At 41.8% G+C, this 24,266-nt stretch overlaps 1 protein-coding gene across 1 annotated transcript in view; it reads left to right on the forward strand.

Moving 5' to 3' along the window:
- Positions 1-491: 491 nt before the first annotated feature.
- The window catches only part of KCNQ1 (potassium voltage-gated channel subfamily Q member 1), a gene marked incomplete at its 5' end in the record, with an annotated part of 329,667 nt that continues 305,892 nt past the window's right edge, over positions 492-24,266 (forward strand). Inside the window, one exon of the mRNA XM_083864290.1 lies at positions 492-919. Within this exon, the coding sequence (XP_083720416.1) occupies positions 492-919 (428 nt within the window). The remainder of the gene's footprint in view (positions 920-24,266) is intronic.

Here is a 24,266-nt window from a genome sequence, read left to right on the forward strand (position 1 = left end):
CAGGTCCAGAAGGTCCTAAATCTGAAGCGAGTGGTTGTGCCCTAGAACCTCAAGACACCGAGCGCCACAGTCCTGGGGAACACTGGAGTGGCTGAGAAGGCAGGAAAGTCTGCTGGGCTGCTGGGCTGTTCTGTGTGCTGGCAGCTCCTCACACAGGTGAGAGGTCACCTCCACGGGGCCACAGCGGTGCCGAGGGCACAGGTGACACAGGCCAGCAGTGGGGACAGTGACACTTTAGAGCGCGGCACGGGGACGCTCCCGGGGCCGGTGCGGGGCAGGGGGAGCCCGTGGCGCGGGCAGCGCCTCCCGCCGGTTGGCCCCGGGACTGCCGCCGGTCCCGCCCCCGCCCGCCCGCACCTTTCCCGGCCGGGGCCGCCCCGCGGGGGCCGGGCCAGCGGTGCCAGTGGTGTCGGCGGCGGGACGGGGCGCCTGGCGCTGCCCGCAGCTCCCGGGGCACCCACCGCACCGCCCTGCCCTGCCCTGCCCCAGCCATGTCGTCCAGCTCCCCGCCCGGCGAGCCCAAGAGCCGCAGCCTGGGCCGGCTGTCCTTGCCCAGGAGAGGCAGCATGACGCCCGGCAAGAAGGCGGCGGCGCTGGAGCTGGCCGAGAGCGCCCCGAACGCCCACTACGCCCCGCTGGCGGCCGCGCAGGGCGGCCCCGCGCCCGCGGGATGCGGCCCCGCGCCCGAGCGGGAACGGGAGAGGGAGCGGGAACGGGAGAGGGAACGGGCGCCGCGGCTGCGGAGCGAGGTGCTGGTGGTGAGCGCCGACTGCCCGCGGCCCCCCGTCAGCCTGGACCCCCGCGTCTCCATCTACAGCCTCCGCAAGCCCCTGCTGAGCCGCAGCAGCGTCCAGGGCAGGGTCTACAACTTCTTGGAGCGGCCCACGGGATGGAAGTGCTTCGTGTATCACTTCACCGTGTGAGTACCGCCCCGCTGCCGCCGCCGCCGCCGGGCACCTGCTCCCGTTACCGCCGCCCGGCCGTGCCGAGCCCCCTCCCTGCGCTCCTCCGCTCCCCGCAGGCTCCTCGGGCTTGAACATCGTAGTTTTCTTTTTTTTTTTCTTTCTTTTTTTTTTTTTTCTCCTCCCTCCCCGCAGGTGTGAAGTGAAACAAAAGTCATTCTCCCAGGGGAAAGTTTGCCTCTTCTTTAGTTAAGAGAAAGGCTGTATCTCAGTATCTCAGTTCAGGAGCACTTAGGTGTATCTATGAGATTTCAGACAGTTTTCTTCAGCAGGCAGTTGGAATAAATTGTTCATACTGAACGGGGAAATTAAGTAGGTAGCAGTGTCCCCCACTCTTTATTAGTTTTTGATGCCTGGCTCCTGATCTCAAGCAGTGACACCTGTGTGATACCGATGCTCAGTGCATGGCAGCAGTTTCTGATTGAACAGGTGCTGTCAATTGTCAGAGCTGCAGTCTTGTCAGAGGAGGGTGAGAAACAAGTGATGCTCCTTTTCCTTGCCCCGGCTCTACCTCCTTGTGCTGTCCATTAGGATAAGAAGGAGGTGGTGTTTGGAGGGTGTTGTTTAACCACAGGCAGGTTGAAAATCACTTTGTCTGTAGAGCACAGTGTCAAACCCAAACCAGCAAGTGGTAAGTCTGTGGTGCACAAGCATCCCGACAGGTGCCTCTGTGAGGAATCAGTGCTGTTCTATCGAGGTGTTGCTGGAGGCTTGTGTGGCCCTTGGGCAATTGGTGTGTGTTAAATGTAGGTAAGAAGGTCAGGTGGGAATGTGCTGCATGTTTATTGTATTCATGAACAAACATGTATATATCCATTGTATATATACATGCTTATTCCAGCAGCTGGAGGGAAACATATTTTGTGGTCAAAATCCTAAGAAAAAAGACACCAAAGTCAGTTTTTATGACTTTGTTATTGTATTCTGATTTTAAGTTCTAAGTAACTGTTATGTAAAATCAGGTTCAGGATTTTGTGCTTCTGTTCCACACTTGAGGATTCTGGAGTGTTTAGGTCAGCAGGTTAAGTGGTACCAACTTTATTTTAGTGGAGGGGAAACAGCTGTCATCTGAGTGTATGTAATTGGGAGATGACTGGGTACAACTGCTGAGATAATTGTGGACTCCGATCTCTTTAGCATTATGATAATGCCATGAGATGAGAAAATGAGTAATGGCCATAATTATGAAGTGCCTTACAGTTGTGGATGAACAATGTGAAACACTTTTGGGAATTGGAGCGCTTTTTTTTTTTTTTTTTTTTTTTTTTTTAGTATCAGCAGTGTGGATTAATCCTGTCAGTGCAAGACTTAAGATTCTGTAATCTGTATAAGTCATTACCTGTCTCCCCCAACCAACACACACCCATGGTGTAGGCATTAGCCCCAGCATTTCCCCTCTTTCCAGAACTCTTCTGATGCAATGACAAATGACAGTGGCAGTAAATATTCTCCAGCCTCTTACCAAGAGCATTGTTCGAATTCCTTAGGGCACTGAAGAGACAGAAGAGGGTACTGACACCCTTGTATGTTTCTCACAAGGCAATCTGCAAGTACCATTTAGACAGCCTCACTCTGATTCCCACCAGCAGAGGGAATTGAGCCTTTGCTGTTCCCAGCCCATCTCAGCTCCCAAAGCAACTTTCTGCTGTGCCAGGGAATGCTCTGTTTGGAGTTCAATCCCTGCCAGCCAGGTGCTGAGTATTGGCAGATGAGTAGTTGCTACAGAGCAGGAGCGTGTTGCTGAAATTGACTGATGAGGCAGATTTGTCTGATTGAGAGAAGCTGTTGTGTCCCAGTGTCCCCTTGGGAGGAGGCACAGGACCTGCTTTGTGCAGGCAGTTGGATATGAAGGGATGAGGTGCAGAGCTGGAAAGGATTTGGTGTCTTGAGACACACACACACACAGAGGCGTCCATGTGCTCCTTTCCCACTGGAGGAAGTATTTGATTGTTCTATTGTCAGCATACCAACAGTCATTCATAGAATGCTAAGCTGGGTTTTGCCTTGGGATATGCACGGACCTTGGTGTTTGTCTTTCCTGCCCAAACGAGTTTAAGAAACTGAACTAACTGTGCCCGTTGTCTTTTTAACTCCCTCTGCAGTCTGCCTCCTGCTTCATTCTGGGGGCTTTCAGGTGCCTGGGAGGTTTTGCTTGCTGCCCTAAGTATTTAGAGGGGAAGGAAAGGAAGCAGGAGTGGTGTTAAATCAGGGCATAAAGACCTAAGCTGAGCAGAGAGCCCTGCCCAAGATCTAGCCCAGTGATGGGAGCAACAAGCACTGGAGGCGTAATTTTCTGTTTTCTGCATGGTGTGGAGTGTGTGGCTGTGTTCTTAATTATATGCTGTAATTATTGCAGTTAGTAACAACTCCTGGAATAGTCCTTTTAACTTGCTGATTGTTAAAACACTGTTTATCAAGCGATAAGAGCTACATCTACTGATTGCCTGTCACACCCTTTTCCTGCTCAGGAATCTTAGTCAGTGGTATGCAGAATACTAATAGCTAAGAACTGATACTCAGGATTGATTTTCCTAGGTCTTATATTGTTTAGAAAAAGGAAGTTGAACGCCAAGCTTTAATCCAGAGATTCTAGGTTGGTATGTTTGCTTCATATTGTTTTGATTGCTGCATGTTCTGGTGAGCAGTAAAGGCCCTCATGTACCCTTGACTTAAAGGACGGAATCTAGTTGCTTTGCATAGGTCAGGCCAGTGGTCTGTATTCTGAATTATTTCTTTCATAAGGTGTCTGAAATACCCGTTTTTCACTATGCAAAATGTGTATTCTCTCTTGCTGATGTTTTCAGTCTGCAAGGTAATTTGACAGCCCAGTCTCTGATTAAATCAATTTAATTCTAGACAGGTCTTTTCTAAGAAGTTTTCTTATTTGCTTAGACTAAAGATATCTCAGGTGAGCAGAATAGGGAATGAATTATTGTGCCTTGTTTATCCTCGATTTTTGAAGGCTGAGGATATAGTCTCTGTGGGGAGAAGGAATGGCTAATCAGCTACTAATTTGCCACTCAAAAAACCTGCCTAAAAGTACTAGTGGAGATGATAGAACCACTTAGTTCAGCTACTTGACTTGGTTTGATTTTGTAATAAATTTCATTTAAATAGATGAATACCCTATACGTACACCTGATTTTACCAGGGCTAGTAAATTGTGCTTGATGGCTGAGGATTTTACATGCATGGCTTCTGCAAACAGAGTTGGTGGTTGCTTGGAGACTCAGACTTTGCAAGCAAGAGCTTGCCCTGTGGCCACCAAATCTGCCTTGGCTGTGCCTGAGTGCCACTGTTCTCAGTGACCTTCCAGGCTAGGGCATCTTATCACACTTATCATAGCAGTGCACCTTGAGAGAGCAGCTCTGGGAGGTGGAATGTTCTGCAGCCTGAACAAATTAAGTGTTTAGCCTCTGTGAGGAGAAGTGGAAAAAGAAGCCCCATAGTGGCCAGCTGAAACCCTTGGGTACTGTCCCACAGTTGCAAATGACTGTACAGAATAAGCGAACTTGTCAGATGTTAAAAAGAATTATTTTATATTTAAGTGCTCAAGGGAAGAGGTTCTTCTCACCCTCTTAATTTTAAAATAAGTATCCTAAGGAAACTGAAGTTACGAACTAGTTCTCTTGTTCTTGGGGTGTCAAATAATGATTTCTGACAGTGTTGACTCCTTGTGTTCTTTGAAGTGTTGGCTGTAACCAGAGGGAACAATTTGAAAACTGATGAACCACTGGTTTGTTCTATTGTGGCAGCTCTCCTTTGTTGCCATGCAAAAGAATCAGTTTCTATCTTATCTTTGCATACCTGTACCTGGTTCAATTTACTTTACTTTACTTTACTTATACTTTGTATAAGTTTGGTTTAATCAGCAAGGGTTGTCATTGAGTTTGTTCGAATCTCAAGTTGTTTACATAGCTTGGACTGGCCAGCAGTTGGGATTTGGAAAACTGGTCTCTGGAAACAGGCAAACTCTTAGAAGCATGGCTGCGTGTGTGTGCACACACAGATAGGGAGTGAGGGTAGATCGAATATTCCAGTTGCCTGAATCAGGACTCACAGTAATCAGCTATTAAAGGCAATGCAGTGTTTACACCATGCTCTTCACATACATTACATCGTGAGGAAAAAGCATAACTCCAATTTAAAATCCCATTTTTGCCATGTTTCCAGACGTACTTCCAAACCTACTGTGTAAAATGCTGAGGAGGAAAAAAGATACATAAAACAATTATTATGTGCACGTGCTCACACATGACTTTTCTTTCAGACTGAAAAATGCTGCAAACTGAAGTGCTGTGGCTTTGACATGAACATTTGTACGTTTAGAGACTTTTGTGGCTTGAAAGCAGACTTCCAGATTATCACTTCTGTTTAAAACAAAAAAGGAGATGTAAATCCTCCAAAGCAAGCACGGCTTTTCCAAGTGGAAAGAAAGAAATGCGGCTTGATCACAGTCATGTTCCTTTTGCTGCTGTCAATAGCAGGAAGACCCAGGTTTAGCTTTTTTTTGTCTCATCAAGATTGAGGTAGTTTCCTTAGGCCGAGTTGCAGCAGGGCAACCTAACTCTATGTATCTGTCAATGTGCTTGGTAACAGTTTTATCTGAGAGGAAAAGGGATTGGAAAGCCAACTTTAGGTATTCCTAGGGAGGAGGGAAGACCATTTACCTGCCCCACATAAGACATGTTCTCATGTTTAGGAGTTGCTGCTGCAGGGGCACCCCAGTTTGCTGATCAGACAGATACTGGTGCTTGGGCTCTTGGCAGATTTTTGACTGCAGGTGAGGCTGAGAAGTGGCTTAAGGGTTTTGTTGTTCCCTCCTTATTGTATGCATGCTGCAGTGCAGCCCCTTAGCTACAATATTGCAAGAAGGTGCTTCTTTGGAACCATGTAATTGAAATAGGATTTTTTGGGTTGGCCAGTACAGAGCTTTGCACTCTTGCCGTGTTTCCCAATCTGTAACTTGTCAGAAATTTCATTTTTGCTGTGGGCTGTCTTGTGGCTGAGACCAGTCCAAGTTTGTGCCGCAGAGAGCTCAAGTGTCAGTCTAGGTACAGATCAGAAGGAGTCCCCATTTCTCTCTCCCAGGGGACGGTAGAAGTTCTTAGGTTAAGAAATCTAGATACAAATAACTGCGTAATTGACTAGAAAAAAATTATTTTTTTTCCCATGATTACTTAGTAATTGCCATCAGAAAAAAAAAGCAATATGAAAAACCAGATCCTCTCAATGCCAACACTAATAGGTAATCCACTTGGATGAAACCAGTCTTTGCATTATTTGTTGCATTCAGTGATTGCTGCATGAAAAGTATTGTGGAAATGTATTTTGATTGTTGAAGGGGAAGGAAGGTGAAAAGCTAAGTGTCCTCTAATTAAAATGCCTTTTGAAGACACTGCTAGCAATAATTGGGAAAATCCAATTTCTGTTCATAGTGGGATATGGTTGGTGACTTGAAAAAAAATTCATTGGATCAAGGAAGTTTTGTGGAGAGAAAAAAGACTTTGTAACCATACTGATGTTTAGGTTTTCTAAAAACCAATGGAAGAAGAAGACTGTAAACTGGCAAACGTTAATGCTCAGTGAATACAGGTTGTGTGCAGTGGAAAAATAAAGAACTGTGAAATGTGCACATAGAAGTTTTGCATTTTTTTAAATTTGGGCAGGCTTTCCTGGGATAGGCCTTCTCTCTTTTCCCATCATCCTTCCAGCATGACATTTCAAGTCCTTCTCTCATGTTTGCTTTCCTCCAGGAAAAGAATTATCCTACCTTTAAAAGTTGCACATGAATGATCTTAAAAAACCCAGTAAGTGCAGCATTCACATTGCTGTGTCTCTGTCAAAGGGTTGGTTGGGCAATTCTGGCACACTTCCTTGCCCTGGCTCCTCAAGTGCCAGGGAAAAACATGCAAGGCTATGTAGATGGGCCTCTTTCAAAACTTCCATTGCAGCTGAATCAAGGCTAGAGTTGAGATTCAATTGCAGTGAACTAATTAGGCTGGGCTCCAAATGCCTGAGCGCTGGATGTGTTACAAACAACGGTGCCAACATATGCTGCAGGGAGCTATGCACAGGCACAGTGCTTAGCTGATTTTAAACTTGGCAGTGCCTCATTAATTTGGTGTGTTAATAGATTGTTTAATGTGCATTAGTGGCTGAGCACAAAAGCTGTGAACACTTGCTCATTCAGTTCCAGATGGAAAATAGTGTCTTGTTGGGGGCAAGGTGTTTTCTGCCTGCCAACAAGAGGTCCAACACGTTTCAATGTCTTGGAGAGTTGCCAGATGCAAATAAACCTGGTGGGAAGGCTGAGTTACAGCAGAATGCCTAGACTGATGAGGTTTTAGGTGGGGTACTAAGCTTCCTGGTGCAGTCATGCTTCATCTGGCACAATGGCCTGTGAGAGCCATTATAATAGCAGTCATGGTAATGGGAGAGCACAGGCATTTGCAAAGCTCTGCTACAGGAGTAGTTGATGTATTTTTACCTCCTACCAGGAAGATATGTATGCATAGAGAGTATATTTATCTCTTGATGTATAATAAGCAGGAGTATTCAATCCTTTAGTAATCAAATTTAATAATTATTTTTCCTGTATGTTTTTAGACAGTACTTTGGTGTGTGTTTTTTTGGGGGTTTGTTTGTTTGTTTGTTTTTTCACCAAATTCTAAAGCTCTTCTAAATGAAGAGTTTTCTCTGGCTTCCAGGCTGTGCATACCTGGAGGACTAGAGAAGTGCTTGGTGTGAGCTTTTGCCTTGTATGACATTACCAATTTTTGAGGATATATGGACTTTCTTCTTCTTCTTTTTTTTTTTCCTACTTCATGGTACAGAATGGTAGAAGAACATTTTACCATTTAACATTTTCTGTATTCAAGAAGCTATAAGAAATTGTACACAGTGCAAAGCAGGGTCTGAGTAAGAGTGTAAGCATAGTGTAAGTAGTTTAAAATAACAAAAACTAACACCAAAACCCAATCAAAACCCCCAAAACAAGAACAAAACTCCACAAAACCCAAGAATACTGTTCCACATTTCCTCACACTTCCAAAAGTTTCCTTCCTTAACAACCATATTTATAACAGAAAATGTGAGACCTGGAAACATTACAATAAAACATAGGCACAGGGGAAGCCAGTGTTTTATTAAAGCCACCATGACAAAAGCCAGTTTTTTTTTTCTCTGAACTGCTTTAGTGTCAGAACTTCCAGGTGTGTGAGATAATGAACACACATTTGCTCAAAACTGACAGAATCCTTTTTTTGAGTTTAAGGAAAAAAATGTCTGGTACTTTTCCCAAGGAATACATCAAACACCAGGTCTGCAGCCTTAGAATTTTATAATTTTAAAAGTGATAAACTGCCAGAAATAGGAAAATATACTGCAGGTTGTTAGGTGGCCTTTACATAGTGCTAGGAAAGTGCCCAGAGTAGGTATTTTTCTTTTACCTCATATGTTCTTCACAATCACTGTGATGATTTAATATGTTATGAAAAATATTAACCAAAGTCAAAATGAACCTAGGACAGGGCTTCTGGATCCTTTTAAGTTTCTTCTGCTTCTGCAAATATTGATGTGGATCTTTGAATTTTATATCAAAGTTCTCACTGGGAACATACATCTCACGTATGTTTTGCTAATGACAGTGGACTTATGAGACCTCATTTGACAACAGTTTTGACCCATTTGTAATAGAAAACTGAATTTTTTATTCTTTACTATAAAATCCTTCTTTGCATTCTGCTGAGGTTATTTAAAAAGTATATGCTTTGTCGTATAACTACACTAATATTTATTTCAAATGAGAAATATACTGGTTTTTGTGAACTAAGATCACTAAATAGTAGAAATTATCTTTGTTTATCCTAACAAATTGTGCTCTCGATCATAATCTATTAATTTTACTCTTACTCCAAAAATAGAGCATACATTTTCTTTTACAGCAATAGGAAATATAATACATTTGTTAGAGTGGGATTTGGTTTGATTCTTAAAAAGTTATCATCATGTGTTTGACTTAAGTATTTGAACAGCTATTTGCTTCCTAGTGGGAACAACTAGTTTAGAGAAAAACTTGCATATCAAAAACTCATCTCCAAAATTAGGATGATTAAAGCCACTTGCTAGGCATTGTGCACCAGATGTATAGAAATAATTTTAAATTATTTTATTTATAATAAGGCTTGGGTTTTTTTAACACTAAGCATCGTACAGCGTTAATTCTGTATGAACTTTTACTTTGTCCAGGTGACTGTTTTCTCTTGTCTGTAGTAAATATGTTAAATCACATAACATTTATAGGCAGGTGGTTTTTACCATATGTCCAGTAGTTTTGTTGTAGATTTCTAACAATTGGTGGTCTTCCCTCTGTCCCTCCCTATGTGTTTTAGACTGGGCAAGAACACAGGCTCATTACCTCTGTTTAGACCAGAGTGTGGTCACCCTTGCAATAAGCTGCTCACTGTCAGACAGCTGGAACTGACACAGGGAGGCTAGGCAGGCTTGGATGTGTAGATGTTCAGTGCCCAGAAGTTCCTGGTTTCCTCTGCAAACCAACAATGAGTTCTTGAGACCTGAGGGATATTTTAAAATTATTTCAAATTTTTACAACAGTTTCTCCTTGCAGTGCTAATATTGCATACTTTTATATGAGTTGGACAGCACAGAATATTGGGCCATGGTTTGAGGACAGAGTGTAAATCACCCACCAGGTAACTTCCTTGGATTCTCTCCAAAGACACCAGGTTTAATAGCAGAGGCAAGGATTACAGAGCTCTGGCTCATTCATATCCTTGTACAACAAAAGTTGAGGTCCTTACAGTGAATGTATTTTCTTTCTGTGGACTAAGGAATTCCCTTCAAGGAGTGTTTGTTCCTGCAGCAGCTATCCCCTTCCCCATATCATCTAAAAATGAGCTGGAATTGGCTGGAGTCTTCTTTTTCACAGTAAGCTGCAGGGCACCAGGGTTGAAGTAAAGGTGCCTCTCTCTTGTACGGATGTTGACAAGTAGAGCAAAGGAGAATGAATGCAGGAAATGGTTGCTGCTGCTGCTAATCTCATTCTTACACCCTTCAAATGCCTGTGCCCAATTATTTGTGCAGGGCAGTGGAGATAGGAGAAGAGACAAGAGCAAAGATTTTCCATCCTGTGGTTTCAAGAAGAAGAGAATGTCCTGTGCTAACCCTGTTAAGAATCAGTGGTGTTTGTATTCTGTAAAATGGCTTTATCTGATCTTTACAAACTTCAGCAAATAAGGCTCTATTTTTTCTCCCTAATATTCATCCTAAATAGATCCAGTTGAGGCTATTTGTTTTTCAGCCGTGTCTTAGAAGGCACTAAAATGTGGTCAGACCTGACAATGAGTAAATAACTAAACACATGTTGCTTTATTGTAGTGTGTGTAAACTTCATGTGATTGTATGTTGTTATCTTAGCTGTGACCCAGAAAGTATTGATAATTGGTTATCTCAGCACTTCACACAAAATAAACCTGCTCACTTGATGTTTTCTGTGTCAACAGGTCATCCAGCACCCTGGCACTAAGCTGTCTGAGCATCCTGTTTGAACAGCATGTGAAGTATGACAGGCACAGGGTTCTAAGTGCTACCTAGTCATGCCAATTGTATGCCTTCATAGTTCTGTTCATTCAAGACAGCTCTTTGTGAATTTTATTTATTTTTATGACATGATCTTATTTTGGCGACTACATGTTTGAACCACAGAAATGAGAAAAAAGCTCCAAGAGTGAGGGAGAAGACAGACCTTTGAAATCCTGCAGGTTTTGCAGCACGTGCAAGTTGTAGGTGTACTGTGTTACTGCTGACCCTTCTTGGGTTTCTGAATTGCTTATTGCACTCTGGTTTTCAAGCACTGAGGTTATCTCTTGATGACTTCTGTGGCATTCTTTTGTTGTGTGGCTTTAGTAGGAAACATTACACATCTATCAAGTCTCACTGTAAAGTGAAACAGAAATTGAACTGAGTGTGAAAATGTGATGTACTATGAGAAGAGCCTAATCTCTAGAAATTTTCGGTGGATTGCATCTGTAGGAGTAAAGCACCACCTGCTTATACCTGTTACATGAAAGAATGGAGATAAAATTCAAGTAGGTTTTGATACTAGCTGTTAGCCTCTGCTGAGACTGCTTTTTCTGAGGGAAGTTTTCTGTCAGATGCCTTTCTCTTGAAAGAAACAGTGCTTGTTTCAGGAAACCTGTATATGGTCTGTGTTTGTTGTTATTGAAATAATATATGCAAAATGCCATGGGATTCCTTTCATGAGGAAATGACTTGGTAAGTAATCAAACCGCTTCTAAGTACTTTGAGGAAATCAGTCTGTTTATACCATGTGTTCTAGCAGCCAGTGTAAGCTGGTCCAACCCACAGCCATGTGTACCTTTAGTTTCCTCCTGCTCCCTGTGACAAATGCAATCTGATGATGCTCCTGTCTGATTGCTAAAGTGAAGTGCTGTGTTTTCATTGGAATTGCAGGCTCTCTCCATCCCCCTCAAACACCACATCTGTTAACTTGAAGCAGATGTCACTGCCACTGTTTTTTTCATATGGTGTCTCTTTTTGCCTGCTCCCCACTCTCCCTGTCTCAGGCAATTTGGTGTGTAGAAGGGACTTTGTGTCTGTTGAATTTCAGTGGTTGTGAAATACCACAGCCGTGGGAAACTTGTGCAAGTTTCAGACAGGAACTGAAGGCAGAAATTAACTCAGTTGGAGTGAAGCGTCCCGTAGGCAGTAATTGATTAACCAGAATAAAATTTGGCTGTTCGCTACTGAGATTAGCACCTACCTTGGTAAAATAAAACTGGTATTATAGAGCATGTCTTTTAAAAGGTATTTAGAAATTGAACTCTGCTTTGAATAAGTGGTTTTCCTATATAGTTAGGATGTGGCGTGGTAATAAAAGTAATTTTTTCACTTTTCATATCTTGTGATACATTTGGGGAAGAATGAAATGGTTTTTATAGGATAGTTGTAGGAACAACACTGTCTTGCAATGCAAGGGAGATAAATAGTCATGGGAAAGCCAAGCAGTGTGCACTTTCTTTCCCAAAGTGTAAAGTGACTGCTTTATAGTAATGAACTGAAATAAGTTTGAATTCATGGAATGAAATAGAGGAAAATTGCCTAGACACTAAGGAAGAAGGACCACCTGTAAATTTACTTTTTCCTCACAACTTCTCAAGATAGATCAGCGTTACTGGCTGCCTGGTATCATTTTATGGAGAGGAGTGGACCAGACTAACTCCATCAACATCCCATAGACCTGAATGAAACCATGAGATTTACTGGCTGTAACCTTCTCTGCACTTCATAGCTATACCAGATTCAATACTAATCCAGATAGTTTTTAAGGATGTCTCTTTGCTGCTCTCCTAGACCTAGATGTGGAGTAGAGCTGAGCTGTGCCTGCTAGATCAGCCTGGATAAAGCTCTGTTAAGCATGAAGGTAGAGGGGTATGCATGTGCAAACCCTGCACTTGCAGCAGCTGTCGGGGTGTGAGCTGGTTCTGGCCCAAAAGTTCAGTAGCTGCAGCAGTGCAGGGTTGTGCCCCTGCTGCCAAAGGGCTCATTAGCACAAGCAGGCACCAGCAATCCTGGCTGGCACTGGGACCAAAGCCTGACAGGGGCTGTGACTCCACCTAATTGGGTAGAGACACTGCTATATGCTATAGCATGATCTTCTGGAGCAGGGATCCTCATGCCTTGTGCATCTTCACATCATCTAGTGCTCTGGGGATATTTATGGCCTCTAGGATGAAGTGACAATACACGTAGGTAGCCAGTCTGTGCTTCTGAGTTTACCCCTGGTACTGCTCTGGTGCCTCAGAGCACTTTGCTTTCACACCCCTGGATATGTGTGAGTGCCGTGGCATCAGGGACTGGCTGACAACTCTATCATAAATAAGGTTTTTAGCCTTCTTACCCCCTGAGTCACAAGTTCAGTGGAGTTGGAGGCTGTTTGTTCTAGATGTGGTACATAACACAATCTGACTGCTCTCTCCTCTGGCACCCGTCTAAAGCTGTTATCAGCATTGCTGTGGCATGTTTGATTTAGGGGCAAATTGGCACCTCTCTGACAAGTGCTGGAATGTCCCAGTCTGTCCTTGGGGTGTTGTTGGCATCTTTCACACCACTGAAGCCCCATCAAGAGCCGTGATCATGGGCAAACACCAGCCAAGTGCACAAAAGCGCTTATCGCCTGCGAGGCTGTGCGTTCATAAAAAGCAAAGCTATAAAAACCTCCAGTGGCTGGCAATTCCAGAGCTTTCTGTTGGACTGGAAAAGAAGTCCTGAAGAACGTAGGCTCCTTATCAATTTTAATTGCTGAGCAGCTGAGGGCTTCCGTTTGTTTAACTTCATTTGGTGTTAGCAACTCTGACACTGCGTTGCAGAGATGTTTCTGGCCAGCAGCCAGAATTCTGCTGAATGCAAATTTAAATTCAGCAGAAATCCTTTGTTTACAGGAAGAGCTCGGGTTGAACAATTGAATCCGACAGGTAAAGAAATGCAAAATGGAATGTTGAGAACATGGACTGGAGGTGCATAGGGCAATGTGAAGAAGTTAAAGTTTAGAAAGTTGAGGTTTAAAAGTATGGAAGCTGCTATATTGTAATTGCTTTTTGTTGCTGTTGAAACGAAGTTCTGTATTACCTAATCCTTTTAGATTGCCTTTTTAAATGTTGCAGTTGTGCTTATGCGTTTATACTGAAAATAGAAAAACTTCAGGGTTAATGTTCACTGAATGGCCCTGTGTTCCTGGCACACACTATTAGCCAAAATTCATGCCACCTTTATGGAACTGGGCCAGACACAAAATCACTTTGAACAGTTGCATCAACATTTGTATATGGCTTTGTCTGTTAGATTTTGGTTTTGAAGTCAGCTTGCTGGATTTGAGCAGTTGTCAGATTCCATGAGGGCTTACACCTGGATCGGTAGCAACTGGTAGATGTGCAGGTTATGGAAATGCCAAGCAAGCATTTTAAATGTGATTAAAAGTCAATCTGAACCATTTAAACAAAAGAGCAGTAAGAAAACTCCTTGAAAATTACTCGGAAACCACAACTTTTAAACAAGAAGCTGATATGAAAAAAAAAAAAAAAAATGTATTTTATGGCAGCTGACAGGGAGCAGATTGACAGAAGTTAGTTAATCAGGAGTAGCTGCAATGGAAACTGCTTCTTTGACCTCAGGTCTACACCTTAAGTAGCAGATGTATGTATCCCATCTATCTCTGCTGTGGTTTTCAAACATGGCTATGGAAGAGATGTTGGAATGCCTCTAGCTGACTTGGAATGAGACCTGAATTCATTTTCTTTCTGTAGCAGCTTTGAAAGTTAAATGAGACTTGACCAGAAATAACCAATTCTTGGAGTGTGACTGTGGCTGTTTGAATTTAATGCTTCATCCTTTTGTTGAGATGGTCAAGGAAGCCCTTTATTTTGATGGGTAATTTGTTGGCAGCGGTGTATTCCCAAAAAAATTGGGGAAGGAGGAACAAAAATATTAGGCAGAACAATCCTGGTGACTGATAATAAGGATGTCCTTATTTTGGTGCCCCCCAAGTACAGGTAGATAATAGATACCATTGCCTCTCCTATAAACCCCTGCACTTCTGGTTGGCGAAGTAGCAAAGAAAAAACAACGTCTTAATTTTTGTTATTGTTGGATATGTATCTGTCTTCATTTCAAATTCTTCTTTTTCCTTCAGCATTTTTGTTTCTCTTTTTTGAGAGAGTGTGTGTATGTTTCTGGACTTCTTTGGACTCTTGGGAGAGCAGTTGTGTATTAGATTAGGAAAAGGAGCAATGAGAAGCTGAAGCAGTTGTTTACTTTCTGTGTTAAAGTCTGTCCACACTTGAAGTGGAAGGAAACTGCTTTTCCTTGTTGTCAGTTGCCAGGATTTGTGGTGGGGTTTTTTTTGTTTGTTTTGGGGTTTGGTTTTTTTTTTTCTTTTTCCTCTTGCATGAGGAATTTCATAGCTGAAACTGCTTTGGCTTATGAAATGCTGAGCTATTGATGTGTCTGTAGTTAATTTATGGAGAGGAACACTCCTGTTGGAGTAATGCATAGCCAAGCTATTACTGGCTGGCTACTTCTATGTGATGAAACAGAAGCAAGAGCTGGAATCAGTTGGTTTTCAAGTGGTTACCAGTTCAAGTATTTTAATTCAGAGTATCCTGGCAGTGTTACTATGCTGCTGCCTTTTGCTTAGATGAATGGGAGGTGTGGGTTTTTTCTCACTTCTCACCTTGATTTATCTTGATGCTTCCTCATATTTGTTAGCTTTTCTTTTTCTCATGAAATAGGAAATGTTTACCTTTCAAGAAAAAAATCTTTCTAAGCACTCACAGTTCCAGCCAGGGAATGGATTTGCAGTTTTGTCTGTAGCAAGCAGTTCCTGTTACTCATGAAACGGGAGTGGCTTTTTAATAAAGGCTCCAGATCTCTGCTATGCAATTACCATAAAATAACCAGTGCAGCAATTCTGTTTTGTGAGCAGCTTGACAATCAAAATGCTTTTTGAATTGCTTGTAAGCTCTGGTGAGGAAATAAATTCTGAAGAGCAAACTTTAATGCTTAATGCATGCCCTGTTTGCAGACTGGAAAATCTCTCCTTAACCCAGTGTGTGATACAAATGCATCTACATACTCACCCTTGTTAGCCAGGAGGCTTGTTGGGAGGTATAAGAAATATGAACCCTGCAGAAGGTACGGTGCAAATAGCTATGAATGCCTATTTTGAATAATAATTCTCTGAATGTTGGCACCTATTGAAAGGCACCAACTCTTTCAGGCCTGCAATGATATTATTCTGTTGTGTAATGTGCTTTGATCACAGCTGATCTTTTAAACAATTTTACTGTCAGGTTGCCTTTTTGTGTGTGTGTATGCAGTGCTTAACCAAAAAACCCACACTGCTCCATGGTGGAGGTTGCCAGGTACTAGGGCAATGCAAACAATAAATAATAGGGGCCTACTGGAGTGTCCTCATGAAGGGTAACATGAGACAGCCTTCACAGTAATTGCTCTTTTTTGCTAGCTTCAAGCAGAACTATCTTTAAGACTGGGACAGAACCTTTTAAAATAGAGTGCAGCACGTGGAATGAAAGGTGTCATAAGTAACTAAAAGACATTAGTGGTGGATGGTCACAAAAGGAACTTTGTTTGGAGCCAGCCGATTGAGTTGCAACCTGGGCAACTGGGGAATGTGGAGCCCTGCAGCCCAGCCACCAGGATGCAGCTTCTGAGAAACTCAGCTTCTGAGCTTTTCCAGGGAGTAATGCAGGACAATCTGTTTTGTTTTCAGAGATTTTTTATTTTTGAGTTAATTTGTATTTTGGTTTTAATTCTCCTCTGTAGGTGGAAGTCTTGCTGATTTTAGTGTAATACAATATTTGAAATGCTGAGTATTTAAACAAAGAGTAATAAAAAACTTACTGTATAAGTGTTCACTCAGAGAGTACTCAAGAATACTTTATTCTCTGATGAGATGCACTCTCATTTGTTTTTCATCATCTTGACCTATGAGTCAAGAGCCTGCCAAGTGCATGTTAGCTCTGATTGATTGTTAGGAAAAACAGGAGGAGATGGAAAGTGGAGGAGAAATACAGAGTGAAGAAGGGGCAGAGATTTGTGTAGTACCAGCTAAAGCAGTGAAGTTAAACAGATAAGTCGTCAGTGTGGTGGTGAAATTAACCCAACAGGTAGGTTATTGCTGAAGAGCACTCCAAGCTCTCAGAACAATGTTGGCCAGATAACTGCAGTAACTCACTGGGAAACACTTATTTATCAGTTCTTCCTTTACCATCCCTGTAGTGTTTCCACAGCATAGAAAGTCTCCAGTGTGTGATTGGAGGCTGAGGCAGGGGTGTAAAAGCTTGGAAAGCCTCCTCAGTGTTTGTTGAATGGGGCTACCAGACCTAAAGACTGCTGTCTGCATTCTTTTATAATCCTCTGGCTCCTGAGCCATTTAAAAGCTGTGATTTCAGGTGTATGAAGAAGGCTTTTATGAATCTATTACTATGTGGTTTTCAGGCAGCTGGCAGGAACCATCTCTCTGCTAAGTCTAAAGTTTCAGTAAATACGAGGCCCCAAAAATCAAACTAACTCCTCCTCCTAGAAAAATACTCTGCCAAGGTTGACCTTAAAGAAACCCAGAACCCATCATTAATTTTTACCTGTACATTCTCTCATATCTGTTTAAAACATCCCTGCCCCTATATTAGAGTGACTGTTTATTTATTTGCTGATGACTGGGCACTGTGTATCTGTGTGCTCAGAATGGCACGTGGGTAACTTTTTACCAGCTGGCAGAGGCTTTTCTTAACTTGAACTCAGTGCTGCAAACTTCAGTGCTACCTGGCAGATAGATTTGCATGTGCATGAAATTGCAGAGAAAATCTAAATTAGGTGGATCATCACCTCCTGTTACACCAAGCATCCTAAGTTTGTTTGCTGTCTGCATCACTATGCCTTAGCTCCTCCTGTCTGTAAATGGTGTTTGAGACCCTGTGTGAACCTTTTCTTTGCTTTGTTTGAAAGAAAGTGCCCAGAAAGAGAGGAAAGCAATGTGTTTCCTTTTGGGTCAAACTAAAAATTGGTTCAGAACTCAATATCTATATGAAGTACTATTAAATCAGGGATATTTTCCAAGTTTTTTACTTGAGAATGCATCAGCTGAGGCAAAGATCAGATCCTTTGTGATGCCTCATACAAAGAATGGGCAGGGGTTTGCTTTTTGATGTGCTTTTGGGTCAGCAAAGCTTCAGGTGGTGATAATAAATGAACTTAAAGTAGTAGTTGTACTTCTGTATCTAGAATATAAATAATACATTGTATGTACTGGACAGATTTTCTAATTGATTTTTATGAACTGTGGGTGACATTTTCATTGCTGCTTAGACAAGACAGTTCTGCTGGCAATTAAAGATATCTGTGCACTTAGGAGTCTGAGAAAACAAAACCCATCCTGAACAACTTAGTCAAAATACTGAAGAGGGAAAAAGAAGCAGCATGAAACAAGGCAAACCCCTAAAATCTTCACCTTAGTATTCACTTCTCAGCATTAAAGCTAATACAGGAAACTAACAAAATGTTTTAGTTATTTATGGCTTCTCTAGTGCATATACTAAATATCTAGAAGGTCCTGATTTTGCCACAGTGATTTTTCTTGCCAGGCTTCACTGAGAATGAAATCATCAATGTTGCTGACTTAAATCTTGGCAGTTAAAACATTGAAGTTACCTGTCATTGCATAATCTTCAGATATAATTTATTTTTCCCATTTGTTTGGGATGATGGGAAACAATTGTGTTTAAATCTAGTTTGAGTGTACAGTAGCTGAGGCGGCAAAGTTGGAGAGAGGAAAAAAAAGCTTATATTCAAATAACCTAGACTGAGTGGCTATGGTTTGGTTCTTCAGGTGTTTAGAACCAGAACACTCTATTGTGGCTCTTATAAAGACAGTCCTGCTGATGGTGAAAACTGACTCAAAATGTTATATTGTTTAAAATTCTTTTTCTAGAATAACATAAAAACATAGCCAGAAAATCATATTTTTCCTACCTTTTAAAAATCTATTTTCAGCATCCATTTTTCTTTTAGGGAAGAATAAATTGGAAGAGAAAAGGAAAAGCAAATAGAAATTCTAGAATCCTTTGTCTCATGATGAGACCTTCTAGGACAATCTGTTCAGTTTAAGCAACTGGGAATTGAAATCATCCTTAGGTAGCTTGTACATACTTGTGTTCATCTCTTTGAAGAGCTTTGGATATGCATTTCATATCTTTCAGATCATGAACAAAAAAAATAAACCAACAAAGCCCAATCCTCAAGAAGGACAAAAAACTATAGAGAGACTTTTTCTAGGTCTTTTTAAAATATATTTGTAGTGTTTTTGGGGGGAGGTCACGGATAGTAAATTCTTCCTGAGATGAGTGGAGTGTTAAATGTTTTCTTCCCAAGGCTGCCATAGCGTTCAAGTCCTTTGTTATGTATTTTGCTCTGTGATGCCTAGAACAGGACCTGATGACACATAGAAATCCCACCAATACTTAGCAAATAGGATGGTCTTGCTTTGCAATCCCCTATCTGCTTCTTTTTCACAGCTGTCCCTTTTCTTAGGCTCCTAAGTTCCTCAGAGGAGAGCATGTTTATCATAATAATTTATCATCGTTTATGAGTGTCTCTTCAGATGACAGCAACAATGAGATGGTGTTTTGGGGAAGCAGCTACATGAGAAACTGTGGGTTATCCATGAGAAATATGGGTAAACTGTACCTCAAAGATGCTCTACTTTTCTCTGCCTGGTTTGGCACACCTGTTACTCGGAATACCATGTTGGTAACACCTTTATTTTAAGAAGTGTTAGGCAGAAAGTACAACAAAGAGTAGCTTTCATTATGCATCTGTTGTTGTGTTAAACACAATATTCCAGGAATGAGGGAAGAATACAGATAGCAGTCACACACTGAGAATAATTTCAGATTTTTTTTTTCTGCTTTTTGCTGTGGTGGCTTCTAGGAACACTGATTGCACCTCTGGAGAACTGGAAAAAGCCCACCAAAAAGCAAAGCAAAAGTACAAAAAAGAAACAAAAAAATAAAGAGGCAAAAGGTGTCTAAGAACACTGAGAGCTAGCTGCCATTTCTGGCAAGGCAGTCAGCATTAATGAGCTTGGCACTCATCATTTTATGGGTGTATTTTATTGTTTCTACATGTGCCTTTGATTACCCAGAAGACCTCTAGTTTCCTGCCCTCTCGAGGTGGAAAACCACAACAGTTATAACCATCAGTGCAATCGGACATGCAAACAGTGACCTTGGATGTGTTGGACTTGCTTCCTTGCTTAATTTGGGAGCTGCTGGTAAAAAGCCATTCCAATAAAACACAGGTTTGAAAGCAGCGTGGGCATCTAGGGGAAACAATGTTATGGGCTGCGCTTCACATATTTACAGTTAATGAGTTAATGTTGCAAATGTTGTGACGAAGGAACAAAGGCTGTTTGCGTCAAGAGCTCCCATGTTGTGTATTTACACCCGGTGGGGAAGAAGCCCTGTGTGTGAACAATGGCACATGGAGAGGGGACAGGCTGTTCATCTGGTGTGGGCCCATCAGACTGGATTGTTGTGGAGCGCTGTCAACACACCTGGGAGGAAAAGATGTGTGCCATTCTGCAGATGGACGTGCTCCTGTGTTACTCTGTGAGCTTGGAGAGGGTTTTTTTATATCCTTTGCCCCTTGTGCCCTTTGCATCTGCAAACCTCAGAGCCCCCTACAGCTGTCAGTGTGCTGTAGGGTGAACCATGGTTCTCTCTTTGCCAGTTTGTGACCATGGTGGATCTGTGTCTACCTGAGCCCATTCTTCTCAGACCCACTGTGTGCACAGCTGATAAATTGTGTGAAAGAGGAACTCACTCTGAGACGATGAGTTCTTTGACCTAGAATCAAAACTGCAGTGAAGAGAGCTTGAGAGACTGAACAAACAAACAGTGCATCAAAGAGACAAAATGAATTTGATTATTAGATGGATTATTTTTGATTGCCTGAAAGTTGCATTAATTCCCCAGATATACTGGATACTGTTTCCAGAGATACCAAACAATGATCATTTTTGGACACCCCCTTGGACTTTGTCTGCATTTATTTAACCCTTCTAGAAGACTACCTAAACTCTAAAATGTGCTGTTAGAGAGGTAAATAATTAATTAATTCTTAGAGAGCTAATTAAGTTCAAGGCAGGCTGAAAACCTCCAAATATCCTCTTGTTGAATGTTCTCTTCTTGAAAACATCTGCTTGTCTCTTTTTAAAATTAATTAATTAATTAAATTATTTTCATGTGCCATGAAAAATATTTTGAATTGGACATTTTTACATGTTTGCTTGATCCTTTTGCAGCAGTAACAGATCAGAGAAAAAAAGGAAAAAATGTGAGCTTCGAAGACTAGAAAATAGGTGAAGGAGAAAAGAACATTATCACCAACCTTTTTCCCCTAAAATTATGGTAGAAAGAGAATTTAAATTCCAGAGATTTTGGGGAAAGCTGCAAGACTCTTGGACAGGATTTGATCACAGTGTGTGGTGGAATATCTCAAAACATGACAGAGGCAGTCCCTGGAAGCCTGGAAAACAAACTACTCTAAGACCTTTAGGTAGCATCTGCTGCCGAAGGAGTGTGTGTTAAAACCTTTGTGACCTGACAATAACCAGATTGATCTTCTGTGGAAGAATAACTTGTAGTTACGAAATTCTTGATGCAATTTTTTTAACCCCTGCAAGTTACCTGACAAGTCTGTCTCTTTACTCTCAGGCACTTTGTATGAAGCCTGCTGGTTAAAGCACATTATATTGACTCTCTTTTCTTTAGTCTGAAGTAAGGTCTCATTTTTAAGTGTGCTTTTTCTTTTTTTACTTTTTTCCCCCCTCTTAAACTTCTGTGTAGCAGCTATTGTGATGGGTTGCCATCAAAAAATGATGTCTTTCTTAAGACAAACATCAAGCCACTTAAGGCATATTTTTTCTTTTCTGGTCTCTATGAGAATTGACAAAGTCTGTTTCACACAGGAAGAATAAGGGAGTGACTGTCCCTTCCACACTATGTTTGTGTCGGGGTTGTGGACAGAAATAAAAGAACCAGTAACTTTTTTCTCATGCTAAATCTAATGGAATCATTCATGCAGGGGTTTCTCTCCTGGTGGAAATGAATTTCCTTTACCAATTCCCAAAATCTATGGAGAAAAGAATCTGTTAGAATTCCGTGGGACTTGACTGACATCATCAGTCAGGTTGAATTATCCACATCTTTCATGATTAAAAAAAAACATTAGAAATTGCAAAATGCCAGCAGGGATCTTTCAGGCAGTCAGCCTTCCGAATTGCACGGTGACTGATAAGTCACTCACAGGATTCCTCCAAATGTGTGGTTTGAACAGAGTAGCTGTTATATTTTTCTCCCAGAGTTTTGAATGCACAGAGTTCTGTACCATGTCACCCCAGAGATATGAGACAACTGGATTTCATTATTTTAGGAATGAAAAGATTAAGTGGGACTAGTTGGAGAAGGACGAGGAAGGGGCTGTCTGTCTTAGCATGGGAAGTTTTTACCTCTCACTTAAATCTTCCTGTGAATTATATAGGACCAGATAAGGATGTTCGAGTCTATTCTGGGTCAAAGCCCAGGAAACTTGTGAATCTTTTTTGCTTGCATTTCTTTAGAAAGTATGCTGTGAACTTTATATCCTGAAGAGTCAATTTCCAGATGGTTTCAGACAGATGAGTTTTGTGATGCAAGGGATTTCCTTTTTCCTGATTGCTCCATTGTTGGCTTCTTGCCCTCATGTCTGTGGCTTGGTGGATGTAGCTTTTGCGGGTGAACTTCCAGTGGAGCTGAATGAGTGCAGTCTGAGGCAATCTTAGCTACAGCAGGACACTGGAAATAGGAGTGTAGACTGTGACTTTTTCAGCTGTAGCATGGAGAAATATCTCTGCTTTATTCTTTTGTTTTGACTCTTTTGAAGATGGGTGTGACTTCTGTCTTTTTCAGCTGTCAAGGGGACCTTTTACCTGAGTGACAAATCACAGTCACATAGATCATCTCTCTCAGGAACCTCAGACACAGTGTGTCTGGTCCCATGTCCTGGTATAGCATGAGTTCTCTCAAGTCATCCCCAACTCAATCTGGTTTTCTTCCTGGTAGTGTATCTCCTCCTTGAACCTTGCATCCAAGCACAGAAGCCGGGGAGATGGTGGTAGAGGCTGAGGCAAAGAGGGCATTGGATGCATTGGCTCATCTGTCTCCATGCCATCAAATTCCTCACCCCATTGAGCAATAAGCTTGTGTTTCCGTTTTTCATCTTTTGCTGCTGATGTAGCAGCAGAAGCTCTTCTGGATGGCCTTGGCATTGCATCCATGTGCCAGCTCTGGCCAAGCTTTGGGAGCCTGTGGCACCTGCTGTTTGCAATCTGTCTCCTGTCCAAGCCATAACCAGGCCTGACCCTGTCGAGCTGCCAAGGCTGCTGGTGTCTAGGGTGTTGAGGGTGGTGTCATGATTTGGACAATGGACCACAAGAGGTAAAACTTGAAGAATGTTATGCGATTTCAGAGAATAAAATAATCCTACAGTTTCTAAAGGAAGTGTGTGCTTGCATGTAGCTGTGCTGTGGTTTTCCATTCAGGCTTTGTGTAGTTCCACAAAGCAAGGTGTCTTTCACCTTGTAAGACCAGAGGTGTGTAGCTGAGAAAAGATAAATTTTTGACTTGGGACACCGATCCATAAATTTTAACATAAATTTAGAGGTATACACTGATTTCCTATAGGGCTTAAGCTTTGATGGAACAAATGGTATGGATAAAGTTTTTAATCCTGCTTTTCTTCTATCCTTAAATATGTAGCAGATTTAGCTTTAAACTTCATTCTGAGTGATGAGAAGGCAGTGGCTAATAGTTCTATATTGATGCTACATGATATGGTAACAACTTAGCATGATGTTTTATCTTACACTGAAAAGATTGCAAGTCACTCTCTTTGAATGGTGTGCAGTGATACATGTGAATCTGTATTTGTACTGCTTTGGATTAAAGATGGTTTTATTGCTGACTTGGGTAAAATACCTGCACTGGAGTCACAGCTTTAGATTTTCTCCTTTGTTCTCCTTCCCTCGGTACAAAATGGGAAGGCCAAATCTTTCTGTCCTTTACTAGGAGTAAAACACCTTTGGTATTTCCCATTTACACTTGATTTCTTGTATACCTGATACAGCTTTGAAGGTCTTGGCACTCTGGATATCTTTGAGCTTGATCACTGCTCAAATGCTCGTTTCCTCATTGCAAAGTTCCACAACTTGTTCAATGTTAACAAGGCCAGAAAGAAATACTGGAAGATTTGCCCATCATAACATTTGAAAGGTCACACAGGTTTGTAAGAATCAAATGAAGCCTCAGCAGAGGTTAGCTGCCTTATAATAGATAAGAATTAATTTATCTCAGTCCAGAATGCTTCTGTGAGGACTTGTCTTGCTGGAGAGACTGAGTGGTGCAAAGGGATCTGTGTCTCTCTCTGCCCACTGCAGTGGTGTGAGTCCTCATCTATGTGTAAAAGTAGAGATCTGTGCTTACACAAAATCCTGAATCAAACAATGGGCCTGTGCGCAAAACTGTGTGGATAATTAATACCTCCTTGGTGTTTGGGAAGTTAATGGAATAGAGACAGCTTCTTCAAAGAATGGTGCATTTCAACCCTTTGTTAGCTAAATCTCAATGTATTTATAAAGGAAAAAGTCACCTG

The sequence above is a fragment of the Zosterops lateralis genome, assembly GCF_965231275.1.
Source record: "Zosterops lateralis genome assembly, chromosome: 6".
Classification (NCBI taxonomy): domain Eukaryota; kingdom Metazoa; phylum Chordata; class Aves; order Passeriformes; family Zosteropidae; genus Zosterops; species Zosterops lateralis.